We start from the raw sequence: 26,049 nt of genomic DNA on the forward strand, positions 1-26,049 counted from the left end.
GTCACTCACTCCATGTTGTTTACAAAAGCAAATACATTTTATTTACAGGAAAAAAATATTGTTACAGCGGTAGAGGTAGGCCTACATTTCCAACATGACGACAAGTCCAACTGAAATCCAGCTTTCATTAGTCCTGCTCGAAGCATGTGACTTTCAAGTCGTTGTCTTGGAAACAGACATTTCTGAATGCTCGTCACACTGGGTTTTCATATCAGCGGTTATCAAAGCCAGCAGGAAACGGCAGAGAGAGGCGAACAAAAGAATCTGTGACTTGGTATTTTTAGCAAGCGTCGACTTTCAGTCGCCTGCCAAGCGAGTCTTAGAAGGGGACTTTTTCTTGAAGTTAAGTCAGTCTTTTTAGGCGACAGGTTCACCTCAGTGTCTCCTGTGTTCACTTTCTCGACTGCCCCCCTCCTTGTGTTTGTTGTATCTGTCACCATCTCGATTTCTGTCGTTGTCTCTCTCTCTACTCCTATCTCGATCCATCCCTCTACTCCTATCGCTAACTCTTTCTCTCTCTCTGTTTCTATCCAAGTCTCTCTCTCTCTCCCTCGGTCTTTCCCTTTCCCGGTCGCCGCTCTCTCTCGGCGGAGGGTCCGACCCCTCTCGTTCTTCCCTGCCCGTTCTCCAGCTGTCCCGGTTCCTTACCCCTCCCTCCCACTTCCTGTCCCCTACCCCGTCTCTCCACCCCTCCTCCTCCTTCCTCTCTCTGTTCAAGTCCCGCTGGTCTCCGTGGCGATGGCGGAACGCCGCGTCCTCCCGGGGGCTGCGGAACTGGGAGCCGTGGTGCTCTGGCGCCCCCCGCTGGTCGTACTTGTCGTAGGCCTCGTCCTCCTTCTCCTGCTTGACCCTGACGGGAGCAGACTCCTGAGGGTGCCTCTCCTTCTGCTCCTCCTTCAGGACCTTTTTCTTCTTCTTCTCCTCCTTCTTCTTCTCTTTCTTCTTCTTCTTCTTCTCTTTCTTATCTGAGGGAGAGTCAACTCGGAGTCAGACGAGCAATTGTTTACCGTTACCAAAAAAATAAATAAAATAAACTGTAAAATTGTATTTTAATCGAATCCTCTTCCTCCTCTCCCGTTACCTTTCTTGGCCTTCTTCACAGAGACGGCGTACTCTTCCTCCTCCTCTTCTTCCTCTTCCTCAGAGGATGAAGGGTCCGGCATCTTGGGGGCACATCCCTCCTCCCTCAGACGCTTGGTGATGTCATCGAGGTCCTCGTTGTCTTTGGGGGGGCGGTAGTTCATCACATGGTCCACACGGATGGTTCTCCCTTTAATCTGGACGGACAGACAAGCAGGCAGACAGGCACAGACCACAACCTGTGAGTCTCCTACTGTATTAAGTTCAATCTCCAGCCCAAACACTACCACAAAACACTTAAGTATAGTCATTTTACTAGGCCTAAATTGACAGACACCGACAATAAATACAAATGTTAAGGTGCAACGAATGGCAGGTTAGTTAGAGACTAACCTTAATCCCGTTTAAATTGTCAACAGCCAAGATGGTGCTTCTCTGGTCCTCGTAGCAGATGAAACAGAAGCCTTTGGATTTGCCTGTCTTTTTATCACGTACCAGGTTGATGTTGGCCATCTCCCCATATCTGTCAGCAACACACAGATTAGAAACACACAGATTAGAAAACGGGATTACACTCCTGGTTGTATTTTCAAAGGTGGATGTTTTGGTTCTGGGTGCTAAATTGAACGGTATGGAGAGAGACAGAGGTCAATGGGTTGAAAACTCCTACTCACTGTGAGAACACACAGATAATGTCACCTTCCGTGAGTTCATACGGAAACCCTCCTGAAAGTTAAATAAGAAACAACAAGTTACAACTATATACTTAGTAGGACATTCTTACAGCAAAACATGGCTGCCACCGCTTGGCCAGTATGAAATTAAAAGTACATCTTACCGACGAATATCCAGGCGCTGTCTTTATACTCTGAGTGCCAGGACACAGTCTCTTTAATCCCTAAATTCGCTTCTCTCTCATTCAGCTCATTGATCAACTTCACCTTGGTTAGTGGACTGAAGGAAGGAGAGACAGTGAATTTAAGCAACTGAAAGATCCTGTTCGCATTCGTAACACGGTATGGCGTTTGCCCTCAGTAATCTAATAAATTAATTGTCCGTTTGTGTAACATCAGACCTAAAAAGTTTGAATGTGACAGGAATTAACATTTGCTGGATTTTTCATTGTCACGTAGCGGCATTACATAGTTGTATTAAGTCCTGCATGACGTACATTTTTTACGAGCTACAATAGCACATGCTACTGTTATTGAATATCTCTTTCGCTCTTTGCTCTGTCCCAGCTCTAGCTATGTTAGCCACTAGCTACTACTATGTATATTGCGCAAGAGATTAAAGACCATCTTGCAAATACAATCAATGGAAAATATGTACCGCATTTTGTGTACAAATCTAAACTACTTACTTCATGGTGAAGTTGAAACAGTCGTTATCGCTCGTCGCCCTGACAAGATGGACACATTTCCGTATCCGATGGGTCAGGTTTGCGCATTGGTTTCTGGGAGTTGAAGTTTGAAATGGTGAAAAGACTACTCGTAACATAGTTGTTGGGATTAATATGGAAGCAAATCAGTGACATGTTTGAATTTTAAGAAGCATATAATACTTAATATTGAAATTTAAACACCACCAATTTTTTGGAAAATTGTAACAATAAAATCCAGATCTAAACAATTCGAATAAAAACAATGTGAGACGAAATAAAGTCAGATTTCAATTTTTTTCAATTTTCAGTTGGTTTTGATTTAAATTCAAAACCAACAAATTCGTTGGTGTTTACATTTCAATATTAAGTATTCAATGGCTTCAAAATTCAAAACATTATGTCACTGATTTACTTCCATGGATTTATATTCCATTGTTTATAACAGTGTTTGGTGCAACAGTAGCATCACATCACTACTTTTTGTCATTTGTTTTGGGCTACATTCATGTGTGTGGCATAATAAATAGCCATTCATCATAATTATGTTTTTTTCTTCAATTTTGATGTACTCTGTTGTTCACCTACTGTTTTACAAGGATGGCCTCATAAATTATGTTTAATGCTTCCATTTATTTGTACTTTTTTTTTTTTTACAACCATTCAACCTCTTATCTACTTATATAAGCTTTTTTTATTGCCCCAATTATACTTTACAGAAGTAATTTAGCTCTATTTATATTGCCATAAATGTCTTAAACCATTTGGTGGGCAATTGGTTACAATGATAAAGACATGTACACAATGTAGATCCACAGAATATATAGAGCCCTTGTCAAAACGTGTTCTCAAAAACCTACACCATGAGGCAAATTAATCCAAGTCCAAGCTCAGTCAAGCGCAACCAACTTTTACTTTTTTTTTTTGTTTTACATTTCAGCTTTAAGTTTCTGTAAAGAAATAATGAGTAATTAAATCTCTGAATGTACAGAGTAGGCCTGATGTGTGTCCTCACATGACTTTGACTTTGTCAGTTGGTGTCGAGTTAGCTTGGATGAGCTAAACTGGAGGTGCATGGAAAGGAAGCTGCATAACTGACTGAAACAAACATGGAGGCTAAATGGACAGGACAAAGTGCACACTCAAAGGAGATGATATCAATTAGGACAGTGGAGGAAACAGAGCAAAAAGAGCAAATAAAACCCATCTGTTCTGCAGCCCCTGATGTGGAGGAGAGCACTGAAATGTGTCTGTGTTATGACTCACTTGTTTTTCTCCCATCGAGTTGTTTTTCGTTTGCCTGGCAACAATTGTGACGGGACCCACACCACAATAAAAAATCGAAGAACCCCCCCCCCCCCCCCCCCCCCCCCCCCCCCAGCAATCATCAGGTTGGACCCCTTTTGTCACCAATAGACAACCATGTAGCTTAATTGAAAAGCAGTCTGTGTTTTCAGGGATTTCACATTGACGTTGAAACGGACAGTGGCATGGTGTGGGTCTCCTGGTGTGGGAGGTGAGGCAGGAAGGTGTGTTCCATGGGTTCACTTCCTGTGATAGTCATCTGAGTGGGAAGGTGCCCCTGTGTGTGAAACCTATCAGAAGCATCAGAGGCACCCGTGTGCAACAGCAGGCGGCTGCTTTTGCAGAAGAAAGACCCCAGTTGCAACCTGACCTCCCTCTGCCAGCACGCGTACACCAGAGGATTGATGAGAGAGTTAGACAAACCCAGCAACCACAGGTCGTTCTCCAGAAACCTCAGCAGCTTGCAGTCCTCGCAGAGAAACTGAACTGCACACACCACAAAGAAGGGACACCAGGACATGGTGAAGCACCCCACCAGCAGAGCCACGGTCCTCAGGGCCTTGACGTGGCCCCAGTATCGATAGCTTCCCTGGGGCAGCCTGGAGCCTGCCTGCCTGGCCTGCCGGATCTGCTTCTGGTGGAAGCAGGCGATCTTCAGGATGTCCAGGTAGAAGAAGAGGAAGACGGACAGGATCGGGAAGAACACGGTGCAAAATATCAGCATGATTCCGCCGGGACGGATGACGGAGAAGAACGTGCAGAAGCCGCCGTAGGACTCCTGCTGGAGACCCTTCACCACCCCTGTTGACACGAGTGAAGAGTAACAATTAATGACACGGTGGTGAACAGTCGCGAAAATCCATGAACGATTCCGTGATTGGTTTTCGATTGAATTCGATGTCAGGTTTTTTTTAAGTTTTAAAAGAACTACCTCTACCTTGCTACCTTATGAGTTACCAAGTTTAGGAGTAACAATCGAATGTCTACGAAAGCCATCTTTGTCAAGCTCAACTCAAATAAAACGGGCGCCACATCTATCATTTATATGCTAATGGCGAAGGACAGGAGCAACATGGTAACATGGTGACCCCACCTGGCAGTATTGCGATGGTGAGTGACATCACCCAGAGCACCACCAGAGACCCGGCCACCGTCCACTTCCCCGTCAGGCGTGAGTAACGCAGGGGCAACTTGATGGCCATGTAGCGGTCCAGCGAGATGAGGAACATGGACAAGATGGAGGCCGTGGACGGCGCGATGATGAACGCCATGCGGAACAGGCACTTCCGGGCGGAGGGCGCGCCGCTGCTCCCCGCGTCGACGCGGTAGCCGCTGGGCTCGGCCGCGGCGTTGTAGCTGAAGTCGTCGCTGGCGACGCCGGTGATGGCCAGGCCCACCAGCGTGTCGGCGAGGGCGAGGTTTAAAACGAAGTACCAGCTCTGGCTTCCCCTCCGGCGGATCAGCTGGAGGAGAGCCGCCGCCACCAACAGGTTGGTGGAGATGATGAGGCAGGCGGCCACGCTCAGGATCCAGCCTGTCACATGCGGCTTCAGGCCCAGGTCCCAGGGTCGCACCGCGGGATGCAGGAACGTGCTCAGGTTGATGGACGGGTCCCTCCTCCAACTGGACGTGTTATAAGGAGCCATTGAGTCTTTTTCTGGTCCTAACTCCTAAGCGGTTTCTTCCTCTAGCTCCTATTATGCGATGACTACGTTCACCCCCGACAAACGTGCATGCGGGCCTCAGACCGGCGTATATCCGCCTCCCCATATCTCTCCTCCCATGTTGCTCAACTCCCGTCAAATCTCCTCCTGAATCCTCTGTTTAGGAAAAGCTCTTCATCGAGGGGGGCGAACCTCCCCGTGTCGTGCGGCTCTGGGGAAGGAAGGGACTGAAGGTCTTCTGCCAGCCTGTGCCGTATCGCCGTCGGCAGGTATACGTGGCTTCTCCCCGGGCTCTCGTGGAGAGAGGGAGAGAGGGGGCAAAGTATCTTTCCCTTGTCGTCTCCTGTGCTCGTGTACAGCTGTCGCCGCTCTGGCTGACCCTTGTCCAGCCTGCTGCAGCTGGCTGCCTTTGCAACTCCTTCTAAGAGCCCCCAGTGTAGACATCCGGCTTGATGGAGCCATTTTCCACAAGGATACACTCCAGACCAGAGGGTAATGACACCACACGCAGTATAAACAGCCCCGGCGCTCTGACGACGAACCGGATTGCACTGAATGGGCTTTTTTTTGATGCCGCCTGTGTCTGCCTGATAAAGGCAGTGATCAACTGGGATCACTTTGTCTTAATCTGCTCTGTCTAAATGTTTCAGATTCAATGAGAAAGAGGAAGGGTAGACTACATGGGGGGGGGGGGGGGGGAGGGAGAGAGGGTCCTGGGGGGGGGGGGATTTCTCTTGGGGCACATTCACTGTGTCTGCCTGTGGTCTGTCAAATGTGGATCTGTAAAGAAATGTACCACAGAGAGTGAAATAGATATGAGTACAGACATACAGACATACATATGCTAGCTCTATGTCTCTCTCTCTTCCCTCTCTCTCTCTGTGGAGGACTTATCCAAACAAACAATGTGTCTGTGAGAGAGTTATATGCTTGTGTGTGAGAGAGAAAGTGAGCGAGAGAAATTGAGTGAAAATGTCTGTGTGTGTTTGTGTGTGTGTGTGTGTCTGTTTGTGTGTGTCTGTTTGTGTGTGTGTGTCTGTTTGTGTGTGTGTGTGTGTGTGTCTGTGTGTGTGTGTGTGTGTCTGTGTGTGTGTGTGTGAGTATCTCTTCACTATCACTTCCCAGAGAGGGGCAGGAATCTCACTGCATGTCTCCTTTTGTATTTGTTTACTGAACTACGTCCGCTTTATGTGGGGGAAATGACATTGACACTGACAGGGGCATACATAAAAACTACTGGGTTAGATAACATTACATTTATATTTACATTTAGCAGACGCTCTTATCCAGAGCGACTTACAGTAAGTACAGGGACATTCCCCCGAGGCAAGTAGGGTGAAGTGCTTTGCCCAAGGACACAACGTCAGTTTGCATGACCGGGAATCAAACTGGCAACCTTCGGATTACTAGCCCGACTCCCTCACCGCTCAGCCACCTGACTCCCATATATAACACCATCAAGCCAACTTCCACATGGAGACATGCGTACATGGGATGTGTTAAACTGAGTCTATGCGCCTTATTCTTACTGGAGCCACCTGACAATTAGTTAAACACACTTTTTAACATTGTGTTCAGGCACATCACAGCAATCCACAACCAAATCAGACCTTCATCGCCAGGTTGATAGAATGTTGTCTTTCCACGTAGAGCCATGTGTTGGGACGAAAGATACTCTTTTCATCTCGCGGGGAAAACAACAAACAAAACCTTTGGCTTCCACAGACATACAATGTGGGTCTATTGTTCTTCCTTGCTAGACGCTTCAGTGCCATTGAAAACACGACTATGGGTCAGCAGTTATTGTGCCCACTGCCCAGCGTTGGTACGCATTCTCACCCTGTGTACGCCAACCTCTGCCCAGTCCTCACCAACTTGAACCAGGTTCCTTTCACACCGCCTTCGCCTGCTTAGAAACGTCTCGAAAGGTGTTGTATACGTCGAACATTTTTTCGAACACCTGGTGACCTTTGACCTGCGCAGCTGCTTTGAGATTCTAGGGGATTGCGCTCTGAAGATGTCTTTAAAGAGGCGACTGCTGTCCATGTTCTTGTGTTGCGTTTATTGCGTTGCCTCGCTGTTCTGCCTAAACCCCAACCGCAACAACTGTGTTTCCGTAGGAGCCCGGTGAGTGCGTGTGCGTGTGATTGTGTGTGTGTGTGAGGGGAGGGTACAGGTGTATGTGTGTGTTTGTGTGCGAGTGAATGTTGTGTGTCAAGGAGTGTGTGTATATTATCTGTATAGGTGTATCATATTATTATTGATAGATAACAACTGATTTTCTATTATAAAGGTAGGTCAACTTGTGTTTAGAGTTAATTGGACTAATTCATCAAATGTATTAACGAAAATATTTAATAAAATGATAGTACTGAACTGTGTGTCAGGGTATGCTTTGAGTTTAACCATTTATTGTGTTTGGCACCACTGCCCAATCTCTTTTGTGCTTTTGTGTCCGACCAGGAACCTGTTGACAGTGGTCCAGCAACTGTACCAGCGTGTTATGAGATTGTTGCGCACTACCCTGTGATATTAAGCCTCCTGCCCCCTAACCAGCACCCAATCTGGGACTCTATCCTGGCCTAGCCTGGCTAGCTTGCCCTGGTTCTCCAGAGATGAGATACACGTCCTTATCTGTCCTAACCAGAAAAAGAGAACAGTGTTCTTTAGTCATGGATTGTGGACAATTCTTGATCATCTAAACATGGTATTTGCCCCCGTTCGGATTGCAAGCTGCTTTTCTGCGTAGCGAAGAGCGATTTCATATTTTTTATAATAAATTTATATATTTTTTTACTCTGATGCGATTAGGTTGTGAGGAAGCTTTCGTGGACCTGTTATGCTGGATGAGGACGAGGTGGCATGACTGCAAACACCCTCGTTTCAACTGTGTTTCGGCTTTCGTTTGTGAACCTCTTCGTACGCCGGCTGACTGCTCTATTTCAGCGAGGAAGATGTTGTTGCCATGGGGACAACGGCCCGTTACCGGTCTTTTGCTTAGCTAAGCGCCAGCTTACTTGGTATTGCACAGGAGTGTACTTTTTGTGTGGAGGAGATTTCAATGCAAGCACATTATTTTTGCTGAATTAAAAGGTGATCTCAACTAAAGTAACATTGAATGATCAGTTTGTGGTGCCTTCCTCTTGAAAATTGACATATAAGTCTATACATTTAACACCTTGACATGACATTTATTTTGCAAATCATTGGAGGATACGTCACATTCATTTTCAACTCGTATTAAATGTTATATTTTGTTGAACTGTAAAACTTTAAATAAACAATTTCTTTAGCTAAATTATAACAAATATTTTTTCTGTTTTGTGATAGCTAGAATTTTACTTAAATCGTATATCAATGCAGCCTGCATTGCTATTCTCATGCACATATGTTTCATTAAACAACATTCTCTTGAATGGATTCAGACAGGGTCCAATAATTGACTTTAAAAACGGTGGTGAATTGGGTGACCTACACTTAATGCTGAAGGTTCGAACCTCTTCCGGTCTGTTCGGCAGAGTTCCTGTATCCAGGCTACAACATGAACGAGCTCTTGCACTATTAGAAATGGAAAGCTACGCTGCCGCCGGTCAACTTTTAGCAAGGCTCTGTGTGTCATGAGTTTCTCCTTGTCGTGAAAGTCATGGAGTCTATAATCAAGTAGCAGTGAACAACTTGGACTTGACAGGGATACTATACAGGTATGTGTCATTTTGGGACATTAAACTGCTAAATTACAAGATTCCTCCTGGTCGAATCATTTCTAGAACTTACAGCTTGTTGTACTTGCTAGCTAGCCAGCCATCTGTTTGTGAGAGCGAACGTAATACCTAGCTGTTGCTAGCCTCACAGTATTGGACATCTTTAAACAACCTGTCCTTTTTTATTTACATTTGGAGGAGATAGTTTGTTCATCAATTTAAGATATATGAATAATCTAGCCAATAAGATTACTTTGTTTGTAGAATATTTAAAAAATACTGAGCGACATACGCTCACATTTGTCTTTACCTAGCGATGCAGGCGTGAATCAAGCCGTGTCAACCAATTAGGTTTCCTAAATAATTGATGGACTGAAATTGCAGCCAATAGAAAAGCTGTAGACGTGCGATGACTCGTTCATGAATATTTGACACTTGCTTCTTTTTCCGGCGCAGTGGTCCGCTCTGTGATGCTGTACTATCCGCTCGTTTGCAAGTGATCCCATAGTCATCAACGCAATGTTATATTATGTGCGATTACAACAGTTTGTATATTTGTATCTTGGTGGCTTGCTATTGTTTTTAGCAGGACTGCACCAGGTTGAAGCGGCCACTACAGAAATGGCCAATCTAAACTGGAAACCTTTCATCTACGGAGGGATGGCCTCAATTGTCGCAGAATTCGGTACGTGATGCAGCTTACCTTACAGACTGATATACCGAATAGGAACATTTTCATAGTTTGTTTATCGCTATTTTCTTTCTCCTCAATTGAAATTGAATAACTTGAATAGAGACGTTAATAATCTAGCGGTGGGCGAACTGGGAGATGTACGGTGTCTACATCTGTGAAGTGATTTCGATGCATCAAAAGATGCATCTATTAATAATGCTCTATCCCGGATAGCATATTCCTTGAACATGCTAATGTTAGGAACGCCCTTCAACAGAAAACCGTTATCTCAGCTATGCTGGAGAACCTGACTATTAACTGCAATTATCATTATTCATTTACCTCTATATCTCACGCTCGTTGCTAACTACTCGCACCTCCAGAGTCGGAGACTGTTAACTAGAACGTGACACTCCATGTCCTAGTGTACTCTATACCGTCACACGAGCGGTGTCTCTAAGCCTCTGTTTGGGTTCCACAGGTACGTTCCCCATAGACCTCACGAAGACGAGGTTGCAGGTGCAGGGACAGTCTCAGTACATGGAAGTGCGTTACCGGGGAATGTTCCACGCCCTCTTCAGGATCGGCAAGGAGGAGGGCATTAAGGCCTTATACTCTGGGTGAGGCCAAGCCACCTCTTTAAATTACTACTAATATAGTAGACGCTTTTTAACCCTCGTGCTGCCTTCGGGTCACATGACCCAAAGGTTCATAACGAACCATCGTTGTGTTTACCCAATTTTACCCAATACAAAAACAAATAAAAATTATTTTCTTTTAACCATTCCAATGTGGGGGGTCTGAGACAGCCCGACAGTTAAAAGAAAATGCTTCACTTTGTTTTTGTATGAGGTAAATTTGTCGCAATACGACGGTGGGTCACAATGACTGATGGGTCAGAATGACCCGAAGATAACACAAGGGTTAAGAACCTGATAAATGGGATGTGTATATATATACACACACACACATCCTCCATACTATTATATAATTCAGAACCAGCCCTGGGTGAGACAACTCATTAGGAAAGAGCTTAAGAATGGGCAAAAAGACCAGAAACCTGTATAGTTTTCTGCTGAACTGTACCTGGGCCTGAATGGTTCAGCGTGAGTGAAAGAGGAACTCTAACCTGTTGAGCTAGCTTTTCCACTATTTCAATCTGACACTGGGAGATACAGCTCCTGTTTTTAGCCTGTCTGTAAACATCTCTCTCTCTCTCTCTCTCTCTCTCTCTCTCTCTCTCTCTCTCTCTCTCTCTCTCTCTCTCTCTCTCTCTCTCTCTCTCTCTCTCTCTCTCTCTCTGCTATCTGTCCTTTGAGCAGGATCTCTCCAGCGCTGCTGAGACAGGCCTCCTATGGCACCATTAAGATCGGCACCTACAACACCCTCAAAGGGCTTTTCGTCAGCCGGCCAGAAGGTGGTTTCCCCCCTGCCTACCTACGCTCCACACACTGTGACGTCACGCATTCTGACACGTTCTCCGCCAAATTACATAAAATGCCAGACATTTTTAGGAGGAGAGGAGATGAGAGGGGGAGAGAGAGGAGATGAGAGGGGGAGGGAGAGGAGATGAGAGGGGGAGAGAGAGGGAGAGGAGAGGGGGAGGGAGAGGAGATGAGAGGGGGAGGGAGAGGAGATGAGAGGGGGAGAGGAGATGAGGGGGAGGGAGAGGAGATAAGAGGAGGAGAGGGGGAGAGAGAGGAGATGAGAGGGAGAGGAGAGGAGAGGAGAGGGGGAGGGAGATGAGAGGGGGAGAGAGAGGAGATGAGAGGGGAAGAGAGAGGGAGCCTTGCTCCTGTACATGTGTTTGGGTTAGATTACCTGCTAAACCACCTGGCGTCAGACAGGCCCCCCTCTCCTGGATAAAGAGATTAGTCTACTCTAACTCTTCTCTGTTGTGGATGGAGGTGTGTGGGCGGATGCAGGGAGAGGAAGAGGCAGGCAGCCTGTCCACATTACGGCCTCCGGAACAGTCCCATTCACTTCCTGTAATATCACACTTACTTCCTGCTGTCCCTCTCCCTCTCTCCCTCTCTCCCTCTCTCCTCTCTCTCTCTCTCTCTCTCTCTCTCTCTCTCTCTCTCTCTCTCTCTCTCTCTCTCTCTCTCTCTCTCTCTCTCTCAAAATCTCTCTCAAAATCTCTCTCTCTCTCTCAAAATCTCTCTCTCTCTGTATCTATCTGTCAATCTCTCAATCTTTCTCAATCTCTGTTTATCTCCTATTCTAACCCCTCTCTCACACCTAATCTTTCTCCGTTTAACTCTTCCCATCTACTCCCACAAAGTGTTTACAATGGCACATGACGCCAGCCTTATTTCGGTGCCTGCTCCCCAGTACAAACAATATTCCGAGCCCTCGTCACACAACCAGGAAGTGAGCAGCAGAGCTATAGATAGCGTGGGATCTCAGTGTTGTCCTGGAAGGGTTCACCCCCCCCCCATCACATCCCATCATCATCATCATCTCCTTGTTCTACTGCCTGGCTGTGCCGCACCTGTATTGTGAATGCTTGTTTTGATACAGGCGTTTGGGGTGGCCTGGTGCTTTATGGACCCACGTCCTTCCACCAAAACGATCGGGGCGAGGAGCACACTAACTATTGGTCACATTGATCGAGCGCCATCTGTAACTATCGTTCTAAACTCTGATTCCCTTTTTTTTTTACTTCCTGTGTCACAAACACCTTCTTCCACTCTAGATTCTTACCGGTAATATAGTGATTAATATACATATGATCAAAACAATAATAACGCCCTAACCCCCTCAGTGATAGCTCGCTAATAGCTAATAAATGAGAATCTGTCCAGGAAATCGCTGCCAAGCCTTGCGTTGAGAAGGCAGTCTAACTCGACCCTCGTACTGTAGTGTTAGTTCTTGGGCTGAGTTTGGGCTTGGTTAGACTTGGATAAAAAACCATGACTAACCATGGCGGCCGTGTAACTCCTGACAGAGAGGTTGGGAACAGCGTTGTGCCTTTCCTGTGTCACTCTCATATGTCCTGATCACTGCATGCGCACGTCTAACTTGTATTAGAAGTTTTGTTTTGTAATTGACGGATGATTCACAGAACGCCCTTTATTTGGAGTCTCTTGTTTCGTGGCGTCTTTGTCTTTTTCAGCGCTTTCTCTTTCTTTCTGTGTCCTCATGTCTGCGTAGTGAAAACATTGTTTTGGGTGTGGGCTAACTGTGTGTGTGTATGTGTGACAGATGAAACCATGGTGATCAACGTGTTCTGTGGTGTGGTGTCTGGGGTCCTGTCCTCCTCGCTGGCCAATCCCACTGACGTCCTCAAGGTACGCTGTCCCTTCTGCTACACACACACACACACACACACACCTGTACAGACTCACCTCTAGAAATGCTTTAACGTGTGAGGATGTGGACTGTGTGGAGCCGATGGCTGGGGTGGACACTGGACTGATGATGATGACGACCAGGGTGTCCTCTGTGTGTTCAGATCAGGATGCAGGCCCAGGGTAGTCTGTTACAGGGCAGCATGATGTCCAACTTCATCAACATCTACCAGAACGAGGGGACCAGGGGACTGTGGAGGGTGAGTATGCCTGTCTGTGTGTGTGTCTGTGTGTGTGTGTGTGTGAGAGCATGTGTGTTTGTGTGTCTGACTGCGCTCTGCTTCCCCCAGGGTGTCATCCCCACAGCTCAGAGGGCGGCCATCGTGGTGGGGGTGGAGCTTCCTGTCTATGACATCACCAAGAAGCATCTGATTCGCTCTGGCACCATGGGAGACAATATAATGACACATTTCGTGTAGGTGTTAATGAAAGAGGGCACCTGTGACAAAGTAGTACTTCTAAGAAGGCTGTAACGAGGCTTGGGGTGTATGGAGGGACTGTTATTGATGTGTGTGTGTCTCTGTTGTCTCTCTATATCTCTCTCTGTCTGTCTGTCTCTGCCTACCTGTCTGTCTGCCTGCCTGTCTCTCTGCCTGCCTGTCTCTGCCTGTCTGTCTGCCTTCCTGCCTGTCTCTCTGCCTGCCTGCCTGTCTGTCTCTGCCTGTCTGTCTCTGCCTGTCTGTCTGTTTGCCTGTCTCTCTCCTTAGCTCCAGTTTCACGTGTGGCCTGGCGGGGGCGCTAGCCTCCAACCCGGTGGACGTGGTCCGGACCAGGATGATGAACCAGCGCGTGCTGTCAGGGGGGCCCATGTACAAGGGCACCCTGGACGGGCTCATGCAGACCTGGAGGAACGAGGGCTTCTTCGCCCTCTACAAGGGCTTCTGGCCCAACTGGCTCAGACTGGGGCCATGGAACATCATCGTATCCTTCACAGCTGCCTAGATCGTTATGTAAAATCATGAACTGACACTTTTATCCGAAGCGACATGAGGGAAGGTGGGAGGAGGGGGGGGGGGGGGATTTGTCAACCTCAGTCAGCTTGACTACCCCTGAAAACATAATGGAATACATGGAGAGAGATTCTTAATGAGGGTTAGTCTGGATCAGGGTTTAATCAGGGTTAGTCTGGTAACTTATTCTGGAGCAGTTTAATAAGTAATCCTTCCCAGTCAGTCAGTGAGAACACTAAATATCGGGCTTGCTTCTTTTGGACTGGTTTATGAAACGTGGAGAGGGGTTCTGGAATTAATAAGCATGTTGAAGGACATTCTTAAGCAGCGTTAGTCTAGTTCTGGGAACAGGGTCGGATTGCTAACCCTTATGATGTAGTGTTGCAATGACTGACTGAGTTAGTTACAGGCTTTTTGGGCAAATCTGACAGTACCGTACACTGTGATATGATCAAACTGTTAATTGAAAACAGGATTTCAAGTTGAGCAGGAATGTGCGGTCCTTAACCCCACCCTTCAGTTCTTCATCACCTTTGAACAGCTGAAGAAGATGCCCTTATAGTCGGAACAGGAAGCAATCAATCCAGGAAGTGGACTTGAGTGTGTGTGTTGTGTGTGATTGTGAGTGTCCTGACATTCACAGTCCGTCCCAAAGTTGCACAAAAGCCATGTGCTATTTCAGTTTATTGTTACCATTTCAATTTATTATCCTTTTGTACGACTTTTACAGCGTCTGTTACACTTTGCGCGCAACCGCCCTTCATGCCGCTGAACTCCAGGCAGCTAAAGTTAGGTTGAAGCGGAGTATGGAAGCCCAGAGGGGCCAAACCACAGGTGATTGGCTAGGTAGTGCTGCCTGCCAGTGTAGAGGATGGTAGGAAGGGGGGAGGTTTGACCTGGGAACTACTCATGAGCTTTGAAAATAACGAAACTCTATGAAACACAACGGCTGATTGTAGTTTTAGCTGCACTGCATGGAAAGTAAAAAAAAAAAAATGAAAAAAAGGTTTAAATGTTGAGAATCAAGTGTCTTTGGGCCTATTGGATGTCCTTGTGCTTTTAGGGCGTGTGTGTGCTGTGCTGCGTGAGGCACACTCAGGATGGTTACTTGAATCCAGTCCAAATGTCAACCAAAGCCACCAGGTGAATAAAATGACTTTCTTTTGTAATTGTACATGACCCCAACCAACACACACACACTAAAACCTACCAAACAAAACAGCCCATAGTTGATTCAGTTCGTGGTCAACAGTACGGTACAGTTGTAGACACACAAACCCTCATTTCTCAAAAGTTTATTTTGTTTTATTTTATCTGTGATCAAACTAAAGAGGGACCTACCTGGTTGCCACGGTGAATCCCCAACGATGCCACGCACGTGCGTGGCATGCGTTATCCAATGTCTACTTGTACATATTTATGATGAGTTAAGATATTTGCGTTTTCGGTTAGATTTCGCTTCCTTCCTGTATTGAGGTTGGAGCAGGGGCTGGATAGGAGAGCTTGGAGAGTTTGTTAGGCTATAGTGCCAAACTTTGCTGGTACTGAACAGACTTTCTGCTTTGAAACTCAAATCTGGAGTTGTATAGGTACCAGGAGAATGCACTGTAGACATTTTCTCAAGCCTTATTATTATAATAAATTATTAGTAATAGTAATACGTATTATTGTTATTTGGATTATTATTATTAGGAATAATAATAATAATGTTTTGTCATGGTTCTACTTGTTGAGATAAGGGATCATGTTATGGTCAAAGTTGACCTGCTAGGACCAGTACTTAGATTCAGTTACCATGTCCATGTGGGGTTAGAGGAGCTCTTCCTGACGTTTTAGATACGCCTGATGATCTGTTTGGATTTGTTACCGGCCTCATAAAGACCTGGGAGTGGGGGAAACTAGTTTTGTTTGAGAGTTAGGTTGTATGTGCTACTGTATTTCTGCAATCACATTTTCCAGAGTGTTTTGATTTTATTTATTTTTTATTCTGAATGATTAGTTTTAATAATAATGCAAGCTTTACTCACCAGTTCATTTATTGGTGACTTTTGGGGCTTTTGGCTTTCCCTCCAGTGATTAATTGTGTATTCAATGTCAATCGTGTTATGTGCATGTCTTGGTTTAGAGTCTAGCCAAGGATAACCTGAATGCAGCACCTTGAACCAGGAGCCATGATCCCTGGAGAACCTTCTAGAGCAGCCTCTCTCAACCCTGGTCCTCAGGGACCCCTGCCCTGCATGTTCTAGAGGTTTCCTTGCTCCAACGCAACATCTAGGACACGCGGGTCAGGGGGTCATGAGAATCAGGGTTGAGGAAGGCTGGCCTAGATTTCTGGATCTTAGAAATAATAATGCTCAAAAGAAATAATTCAGTAACTAAAAAATGTGAATCATTCCCTTTCTTCACACCGTCTGTGAAACGTGAGTTTTCATTGTTAGTCTTTGAAATACATTTTTGAAATGATGTCGTCCTTCATGAACTTAAGAGCTCCATCCTAAAGGGCAACTCAAGTTCTCATTTCACACTGCTTGTCTGACTGCTTTAATTTGATTCAGTTTTCTTTTTTTTCTATCAACATAGTGATTGATTGTGTTCATCTCATTTCAAGGCCAGCCCTGAATATCTTTCACCTTGGTTGTTCATCTGTAAATTGATGCAGCTTGTGTTGGATCTCCAGAACAGTTCAGTACTGTAGAAAGTTAAGGGTCCGAATTACTTTTTTATTCTGTTGATACATTACCCAAACACAGTCAACATGTTGAATATTCCGTCTGCTACCTTTTTGAATCTTTCCTGACTGATGTAGATTCTGACTTGAAGACTATTTTAGGCTTTCCCAGCCTATTACATCTCTTGGCCATTTGCACTTCTGTCTGTTGAAACTGTGTTTGCAATCATATTTATGATATTTTGCTTGTTTAGGTGACCGAATGTATGCTTGGTTATGTGTTGAATATTTTTGTGTGACGGATTGAATTTGGCATTTTAAGTAAATGTACACTGAAATAAAATATATCCACCAATTGTTTCCACACCCAAAGTGATTTATAAATTTATTTTCTACTTCTCAAAATGAATGCTATATAATTTTATGGATTTAACTGGGAGTGTAGTAAATCAGTAACATTATAAATGCAGGGGCATTTAGCTCAGTGGTTAGAGCATTTGACTACAGATGAAGCAGTTGCAGGTTCAAATCCCTTGGTACATCGCTTTGGATAAAGTGCCAAAGAACACAGAAAAAACGGCCTGATATTATGTGTATCCTCTCTGTAACTCATATGGTAGACAGCAAAAGTTACAGAGGGGATACACATATCAGGTGAAAAAACGTAGTAACTTTTGCTATAAAAGAGCAGACATCTCCATATTATCTCAGGTTGTTCATTGTGACCAAAAGAACACAGAAAGTAACACACATGATGGCAGGACAGACCCTTTGCATGTTAGGGGAAGAGCTTCAGTCAGTCAGGAAACTTATAGAAACACCAGCGTGTTCACTCAGAAGAGAAGCCGTACCACTGTGACCAGTGTGGGAAGAGCTTCAGTGATTCAGGAAACTTAAAGACACACTTTTGTTCTGGGAAGACTAGAGATCCAGAAATGCTGTTATGCTTGAATACTGTAATATTCTAGGCCTTGGAATATTACAACTCCATAGATGATGGGTATAGCTTTTGGTAGGCTGTGCTTCAATAACATTTGCATGTGGACCGCCCACAGCAGTCTAGTCACAATACCTCTTTCAAACTCAAGGAAGTTGATCAGAGTCCACGGGAGTATTGTAGACCTAGCAGCCTCTGCGCATGGTACATAGACGAGACTTTACGGATATATTTTAAACTATTATTCTTCACAACTTTTTATTGCGTCGGTGGACTTTTGATTCGCTTCAAGATGTCTTATCCTATTGCGCACAACACCTCGACGTACAGAACGATCAGCGTCGCAGCCGAACCTTCGAATACGCTTTTGTCCAACACCAATACGTACAGAACGATCAACGTCGCAGCCGAACCCTCGAATACGGTTTTGTCCAACACCAATACGTACAGAACGATCAGCGTCGCAGCTGAACCTTCGAATACGGTTTTGTCCAACACCAATACAGTTTTGTCCAATGCGAATATGGTTAACTACAGTCAACTTTCCCCGCTACCGTACGGTTTAAACAGCTCCTACGAGACGGTGCGATACCTGGTACCCGTACAGCAACCGGCGCAGCAGTCATATGTATTGGTGAACAACGCACCTCAAGTTATGCCCCAGATGATGTCAACGGTTTATCTGCAGAACGTTCCCAGGGCCAGTGTCAGCAGTTTGGAGGATTCGGAATACATGTACCGACAGCAGATCTCCGAGGTAAATTGTCTGCTAGACCTAGGAAGGCGAAACTCACTTCACAGATTTTTTTTGTCGTGATTATTTAATCGATTAATAGTCCAGCCCTTTATCTTTGTTGGAGGCAGGAATGTTAAGTAATCGGTTGGGTCAAGAAGACCGACCCAAGACTTATGACCAGAAGAGCGAATGTTTGGTCCTCTAACCGTTTATTGTCAATGACGATATTATCAGGCTACTGTAAAACAACATAAAACGTCATGACTTTTGCAAAATACCTCAACCCTGTGCCCTAGTATTTAAGGGAGTAAATGAATCTCTCTTTTTCTCTGTATTTCTGTCTGTCTCTCTCTCTGTCAATCTGTCTGTCTTTGTCAGTTTTCCTCTATCATATAATATTCCCCATTGCTGCTGGGTACCTTGGTATAGAAACAGACCTATAGACATAGATCCGTAGTTGGGCCTAATCCAGATGAGAAGACACTGTCTGAGGGTGTCCCTCATCTGTTTAGCACCTGTTTCAATTAGAAGTCCCTGAGTTTGTCACCACACCCTCAGCAAACCATGTGGTCTGTTTGATCTCTCTCTTTCTATGTCTCTCTCTCTCTCTCTCTCTCTCTCTATGTCTCTCTCTCTCTCTCTCTCTCTCTCTCTCTCTCTCTCTCTCTCTCTCTCTCTCTCTCTCTCTCTATGTCTCTCTCTCTCTCCTTTCTGTACCTGTTCTCACGCATTTCTCTCATCCAACAGCATGTGAATGGGAATTCTTCCTCCGTGTTCAGCCAGACTCCCAGCCCAGTCAAGAGTCCTGAGCCAAGCGTCGAGGAGGTGAGAGTACACACACGCACACGCACACACACACACGCACGCACACACACACACACACACACACACACACACACACACACACACACACACACACACACACACACACACACACACACACACACACACACACTCATGCCTGCTCCCATACAAACACATACATCACAGACAGAAAGCATAGACAAACACATAACCATACCAATGCACGCTCATACATGCACTCACACACACACTCACACACACACCTTGGCTGTTGTCTCAGCAGATTACTGAACAGACACACCCACAGTAACTATGAGACAGTCAGGTTTTATTAATCATCTGTCCTGAGACACACCCAGGACACGCCCCTGTATGGAAGCTTGTGTGTGTGTGTTGTACCTGGTTTATTGCAACTGTGCACAGGCAATTATCAGGGTGTGTCTGTGTTCTTTTCCCTCCCACAATCCTTTGCTGTGGGCGGCGACACACTTTGATCTGGCCTCATTACTAATTATTGTGCTCGTCATTTCTCCTAGCTGTCTCTCTGTCTCTGTGAGACAAGTTGATTTGCGGTGTTTGGTGTGTGTGTGTTTGGTCAACACACACGTGTGTGTGTGTGTGTGTAATTAGCCTAACATGTGAAGTTGGGTTTTCAGTTTAGGATTTCCAGGAAGTGTGTAGCTGGAGTGCTAAGCTAACTTTGTCTGTGTTGTCGTGGCAACACCCTGAATGTGTTGTGTCTTGTCCTCTGTACCTGACATCATCGCCCCAAACATGGATCCTTTCTGGCCCTCATCACCACTCCTTACCGCTTGAAGTATCGCTACGTCAACGACGGCGCTACCACGCCTCTCGCCGAACCACAGGAGTCATGCCTATCGGCCTATAGGAAGACAGGCAGCTGAGATGCACTAAAATACCTTGTTTTACATACAGAATACAGTAGTGTTTCAGTGGACAGCGAACCAGTATTAAACTCTTGGGCTGTCGTCGATCTGTTGGAGTGAGGCGTATGTTCGTGTGAGCAGTGTTTTTAACAGTACCTCAGCACTTTGAGTGAACAGCGTGTAGCCTACCTAACCCGCATGACAGAGAGATGACAGAGAGATGAAAGACACACACACACACAGAGATGTTATCGCTTTTTAAACGAAACACCTGGGGGAGATTGTGTTGTACTGTAAATGATGGTATGTCTAACAGCTGTGTTGTCCTGAAGCGAGAAGATAATGACATGGCTTTTAGTCTGTGTTTGCCTACAACCTGGGAACCTCGGACACACATACACACACGCATAGACACACACACACATGCATAGACACACACACACACATGCATAGACACACACACACATGCATAGACACACACACACATAGACACGTATACAGACACAGGCATACTTTCTCCCACCTTCAAAATAACTTAACCTTTGCAAATGTGAGTGAGATGGAAAGTGACACATAATTAGTTGTCAGAAGTTGAGTGCAGTGTCATGAAGAACTTGGAATCCAACATGGCGACGAGACTGAACGTGATCTTCTTCACTAGGACTTGGTTGTTTGTAGTCGTGTCTGTGTGTTCATGTAAGTGCCCTGGATAGGAAACCTATCTTGTCATCCAAGACTGAATCCTCAGTTTGCATACTATGCCCTGTATGTTATTCACAACATCAGCGATGTTGCGATGGTCGTCTGCACAGAAAACGCAGAGCTAAAATATACATTTACATCCTATATACATCCTACCTACAGCAGGTAGGATGTAGGTATTTAAGGTAGGTATTTAATGAGTTTGGGAGAAGTCGGTTAATAAACAGACACCTACCGGTGATGAGCCAGAGGCCAGATCTGTTTTGTTGTGGGTTTATGGGCTGTTTTTCTTTGTATCATTCTTGTCAGACAGTTTAAGCTGCAAGGCGTGTCTTGGATGTGTGTGTGTGTGTGTGTTCCCACACTAGCGAGGTGCCAGCTGGGAAGATGCCAGTCAGACAAGGAGGTAACTGTGACAGAGAGGAGAACTGAGCTGTGCCCTGTGATGGCACTCCTGGAACCTAATTATGAAAACTCTGGGAATAAGAGAGAGAGGGAGAGAGAGGGAGAGGGAGGGAGAGAGAGAGGGAGAGAGAGAGAGGGAGAGAGAGAGGCGAGTGGGCAGAAGAAAGTTTGATAAAGAGGGGGGTAGGAGGGATTAGAGAGAGGGATGAGGTAGGGAGAGAGAGGTGCAGGGAGGGAGGGAAGTAAAGAATGAGAGAGAGAGAGAGAGAGAGGGAGACTACAGACTTCTTGGTAAAAAGAGGTGGATAGGACCAGAGGTTTAATAATGTATTTGTGTAGACTTTCAGGTCGGAGGCTTGGGAGTATGAACGAGTGTCAGGCAGTGTGTACACCCTGTGTGTGTGTTCACATTTTCTCTGTTATAAGTTCCTCGATATTGTTGTCCTTTGCCCCTCAAATTCCTCCAGAGTTCCCCCACGCAGACACACGCATGCGTGCTTGTACACACTCACACACACACACACTCACACACACACACACACACACACACACACACACACACACACACACACACACACACACACACACCAGTCGGAAGGGGATACTGTTTCCCTCTCTTTTACCCAGCCATGCTCACAATAGCCGGGATCTACAGTTACAGTGCCCCTGTTAATGCTGTCCTCACACATTGACCTGGATCCTACACACAAACACACACACACACACACACAATATGTGACTGTGGATGAGGCAACAGAACCAGAGAGAGAAACTGACACGCTTCCAGGTGAAGTGTTTCTGAGGTCGTGTGTTTGGGTGTGGAGTTACCTCACAGGTGCTTTGAGGGCCTGTCTGCTGCCCTCCTGTGTACGTGTCACTGCTGCCCTCCCGTGTACGTGTCACTGCTGCCCTCCCGTGTACGTGTCACTGCTGCCCTCCTGCTGGACAGGATAGAGGCTGTGGGTGATCCATCCATCCATCCAGTATAATCAGTTTGCGGTGGTGGTGTGAAATGAGCTGTAATATGATTCTGTCTCTCACGTACTCATCCTCAAGCACATCCCAGTTAGTGTTTGGTCAGGTATGTCAACTATGAAAGCAACAAGGTTCAAGCTTTGGAGGAGTTCCAATATGCAAATCATCAGTGTGGGCGCAGCTCTCTCTAAAGCACAGGGAAATACGTGTTAGTTTCTCTACTCTTCAATCAGTAACACACTCTTATCTCGCTCGCTCTCCCTCTGATTATCCCTGTAAGACGGAGCTACAATCTCACGGTCTTCTCCCTCTCCCTTTCTTCTCCCTCTCTCCCCCACCCCCATTCCTTTCTCTCCCCCTGCCCTCCGTCCTCCCCTGTGCGTGTGTGTGTGTGTGTGTGATGAACTGGGAGAACCGAGGAAGTGTGCTTTGATGTTGTTTACATTTAAAACACAAGAAGAAGAAGACCAGAGGAAGGATGAAAATGGGAAAAAGCACAGAGAAAAAGCAATCGGTGTACAGTAGTCTTTGAAACGCTTACACATTGGAATCAAAAAACCTTCCTCACACATAAGATAACAGTTTCCTTAAAATCAGTGCCCTCTTGTTAGTATTGGAGAGGTTTAAACAGCCATAGTTAGTCAGGACAATGAAGAATCTCTCATTCCAGTCATTTCCTGCCTCCAGTTCTCTGAGAAAGTGGGTTTGGAAAGATTTACTGCAGGTCAAGAACTGACCTTTGACCCCAGCTGTCACACACCCATGTTGACGTACAGTCACTCCCCACAGACAGACAGATGGATGGAGTCGAAGGCCAGCAGTAAGGGTTCACCAGCCGGAGCTGACCTTGACACAATCCAGCGTGTTGGCCCGAGGGGGTGGGGGGGTGGGGGGGGGGGTGGGGGGGTTGAGCCAGCTCGTGAACCGGTCCTGTTAGCCTGACGATCCTGCCCCTCCCACAAAACCCAGTTAGCTCCGCCTCCCTGCAACACCTTTTTCCTTCCACTCTCACTGCAGGCACGGGCGGAATGTTCCGGGACCAGACACACCCCGGAGGGGGGGGGGTCTTGGGGGGGGGGGGGGGGGGGGTGGAGCTTATCTCTTCACTTCAAAGGAGCTGCTGGTCTTCTTAATACAGACTGTGGATTGACACCGACACACGGTAGTAAAATGTCAGGCAAGGTGCGAGCCTGTGACCGATGAGGCTGGCGTCAGAGAAAAGAAGAAGTAAGCAGGCAGCAGCCATTAGGGTTCCCCAGTCGCAGAGCTCCTCCTTATCTGTCAGTGGGCTTCGTGGAAACTGAGACACTATGGGCTCAATTAGAACCACAGGGTAGGCTTCCCTAGTAGGCGTGTTAATCAGGTCATCTCACCATTGACAGTATATTCCCTCCCTCTCTTCATCCCTCCCTCTCTTCATTGGATAAACTGGCAAGTCTTCCACACTCCCCTTTGAAGGCTGGAGGGAGGGAGGTAGAGAGAGAGAGAGGGAGGGAGGAGGGAGGAGGTAGAGAGAGAGGGAGGGAGGAGGGAGGAGGAAGAGAAGGGGCGAAAGCTAGTTTGAGATTTAATGGTCCAACAGAAGAACTGAAAAGCAGCTTTGTCTTTTGACTCTGCGGGTTTTGATCCTGTTACATAACCCTGTAAACATAGGTGCTACTTCAGTATACTGGTCACAGTCTGATGGCTGACTTTGTCTAGCAAGACAACCACACACACACACACAGACACACACACCGCGTTTCAGCCGAACAAAGAGTTTGACTGACGTGTGTTTTTAGAGTGGAGGGCTTGTCAGTGTCGGACTATGACGCCGGCGTTGCGTAAGCTGTTACATAACTGTGTTGACATAGCAAGTCACATGACCAGGCCCGTGGTCTCACCTGGCTGCTGAGGACAGGATCTCGTACTAGAACCAATCAAGCCCTGACAGGAAGCTGAAGCGATCCTAACAGGAAGCTGAAGCGATCCTAACAGGAAGCTGGCCCGAGAGGGCCTCGGAGCTTTTTCGTTCTAGAACTCAGTTGTACGTTCTAAAAGCCCTGTTTTCGTGTTGCTACGGATCAAAGCATCTGTGTGTGAATACAGTGTGAAAGGGTGATGTTCAGCTTGACATTGCTGCCCTGGGTTGGTCTTGTATCCTGGGGAAATGATTGATTTATGGTTTGACGTTAGTGCCAAAGTTACTGATGAGGTTTTGTTTATATTCCTCTCCATTTCTCTTTCTCTTTCTCCCCCTCTCTTTCTCCCCCCCTCTCTCTCTCTCTCTCTCTCTCTCTCTCTCTCTCTCTTTCTCTCTCCCTCTCTTTCGCTGTCTGTCTTCCAGGAGGTGGTGGAAGAAGAGGAGGAAGAGGAGGAGGAGGAGGAGGAGGAGGAGGTGCAGGAGACAGTGAAGGTGGAGGAGAAGGTGGTGGAGAGGGTGGTGGAGAGGGTGGTGGAGAGGGTGTCCCAGGTGCACCTGAAGGAGGTGGAGCCCCTGGTTAAGATGGACACCCGCTTCTTCGGGGAGCTGCTGGCCGAGGTGTACAGGAAGAACTGCGACATCCACACCTGCATCTCCGAACACGTGGCCAAGATCAGAGGACGGTAGGAGAGGGGAGGGAGGGATGGAGGGAGGGAGGGAGGGAGGGAGGGAGGGATGGATGGATGGAGGGAGGGATGGAGGGAGGGATGGAGGGAGGGAGGGAGGGGAGGGAGGGAGGGAGGGAGGGAGGGAGGGAGGGATGGATGGATGGATGGAGGGAGGGATGGATGGAGGGAGGGATGGATACGTGGATGAACGAATGATTGAAGCATGAACTAGCCAGACACACCTCAGAGAGGCCTGCTACTTTGTGTGTATGTGTATGTGTGTGTGTGTGTTTTGGTGCTTCTGTTTCCTGCAGCGTGATCATACATGTGTGGATTCCTTCCTAAAAAGCTTGAGGGCTCAGTTTTGAAGACACACACACACACACACAAAGCTGAGATGCCCTACCATGTTGTGGAGAGCTAACCTGGATCTCTCTCTCTGTCACAGAAAGCATCTTCTGGATCCCAGCAATGACTACAAGGTAGTTTAGACAGAAGCTTGTAAACCATCCAGCACAGACTTGTGGAATATGTTCTGTGGTTGACGCTCAAATTTCATGTGTGTGTGTTCGCCTGCCTGCGTGTGTGTGTGCGTGTGTGTGTGCGTGTGTGCGTGCCTGCGTGTGTGTGTGCGTGCGTGCCTGTGTGTGTGCCTGTGTGTGTGTGCGTGTGTGTGTGCATGCCTGTGTGTGTGTGTGCGTGTGTGCGTGCCTGTGTGTGTGTGTGCATGCCTGTGTGTGTGCATGTGTGTGCGTGCCTGTGTGTGTGTGTGCGTGCCTGCGTGTGTGTGTGCATGCCTGTGTGTGTGTGTGTGCATGCCTGTGTGTGTGTGTGCGTGTGTGCGTGCCTGTGTGTGTGCATGTGTGTGCGTGCCTGTGTGTGTGCATGTGTGTGCGTGCCTGTGTGTGTGTGTGCGTGCCTGCGTGTGTGTGTGCGTGCGTGCCTGTGTGTGTGCCTGTGTGTGTGTGCGTGTGTGTGTGCATGCCTGTGTGCGTGTGTGCGTGCGTGCCTGTGTGTGTGCATGTGTGTGCGTGCCTGTGTGTGTGCATGTGTGTGCGTGCCTGTGTGTGTGTGTGTGTGTGCGTGCCTGTGTGTGTGTGTGCGTGTGTGCGTGCCTGTGTGTGTGCATGTGTGTGCGTGCCTGTGTGTGTGTGCGTGTGTGCGTGCCTGTGTGTGTGTGTGCGTGTGTGCGTGCCTGTGTGTGTGTGTGCGTGTGTGCCTGTGTGTGTGTGTGCGTGTGTGCGTGCCGTGTGTGTG

General features: G+C 46.8%; 4 protein-coding genes across 8 annotated transcripts in view; 2 read left to right on the forward strand and 2 right to left on the reverse strand.

The window, feature by feature from the left end:
- Window positions 1-15: 15 nt before the first annotated feature.
- rbmx2 (RNA binding motif protein X-linked 2) lies at window positions 16-2,489 on the reverse strand. Its single transcript, XM_067228966.1, has 6 exons — window positions 2,444-2,489; window positions 1,919-2,034; window positions 1,755-1,806; window positions 1,474-1,603; window positions 1,082-1,277; window positions 16-965 (listed from the first exon to the last, which is right to left on the reverse strand). Exons 1-6 carry the CDS (start codon window positions 2,446-2,448, stop codon window positions 376-378), a joined length of 1,089 nt encoding a protein of 362 aa, XP_067085067.1. The 5' UTR covers window positions 2,449-2,489; the 3' UTR covers window positions 16-375.
- A 1,434-nt stretch (window positions 2,490-3,923) lies between these two features.
- LOC136933272 (glucose-dependent insulinotropic receptor) lies at window positions 3,924-5,412 on the reverse strand. Its single transcript, XM_067228590.1, has 2 exons — window positions 4,860-5,412; window positions 3,924-4,567 (listed from the first exon to the last, which is right to left on the reverse strand). The coding sequence occupies exons 1-2, from the start codon at window positions 5,410-5,412 to the stop codon at window positions 3,924-3,926; spliced, it is 1,197 nt and encodes a 398-aa protein (XP_067084691.1).
- Window positions 5,413-8,945: 3,533 nt separating this feature from the next.
- slc25a14 (solute carrier family 25 member 14) lies at window positions 8,946-15,090 on the forward strand. 5 transcript variants are annotated; one of them, XM_067229232.1, is made up of 9 exons: window positions 8,946-9,131; window positions 9,718-9,816; window positions 10,286-10,424; window positions 11,127-11,221; window positions 13,012-13,097; window positions 13,262-13,357; window positions 13,448-13,572; window positions 13,865-14,078; window positions 14,628-15,090. In XM_067229232.1, exons 2-9 carry the CDS (start codon window positions 9,753-9,755, stop codon window positions 14,667-14,669), a joined length of 861 nt encoding a protein of 286 aa, XP_067085333.1. In that variant the 5' UTR covers window positions 8,946-9,131; window positions 9,718-9,752; the 3' UTR covers window positions 14,670-15,090. The 5 variants fall into 5 exon arrangements, with proteins under 5 accessions (XP_067085333.1, XP_067085331.1, XP_067085332.1 ...); XM_067229230.1 differs by having other exon boundaries at window positions 8,999-9,131; window positions 13,262-13,572; XM_067229231.1 differs by having other exon boundaries at window positions 9,009-9,131; window positions 9,721-9,816; window positions 13,262-13,572.
- Window positions 15,091-17,878: 2,788 nt separating this feature from the next.
- The window catches only part of pof1b (POF1B actin binding protein), a 13,213-nt gene continuing 5,042 nt past the window's right edge, over window positions 17,879-26,049 (forward strand). The window contains exons 1-4 of the mRNA XM_067229331.1: window positions 17,879-18,469; window positions 19,196-19,273; window positions 24,548-24,807; window positions 25,241-25,274. Of these exons, the coding sequence (XP_067085432.1) occupies window positions 18,005-18,469; window positions 19,196-19,273; window positions 24,548-24,807; window positions 25,241-25,274 (837 nt within the window). The 5' untranslated portion in view covers window positions 17,879-18,004. The remainder of the gene's footprint in view (window positions 18,470-19,195; window positions 19,274-24,547; window positions 24,808-25,240; window positions 25,275-26,049) is intronic.

This window comes from Osmerus mordax, chromosome 25, assembly GCF_038355195.1.
Source record: "Osmerus mordax isolate fOsmMor3 chromosome 25, fOsmMor3.pri, whole genome shotgun sequence".
Classification (NCBI taxonomy): Eukaryota; Metazoa; Chordata; class Actinopteri; order Osmeriformes; family Osmeridae; genus Osmerus; species Osmerus mordax.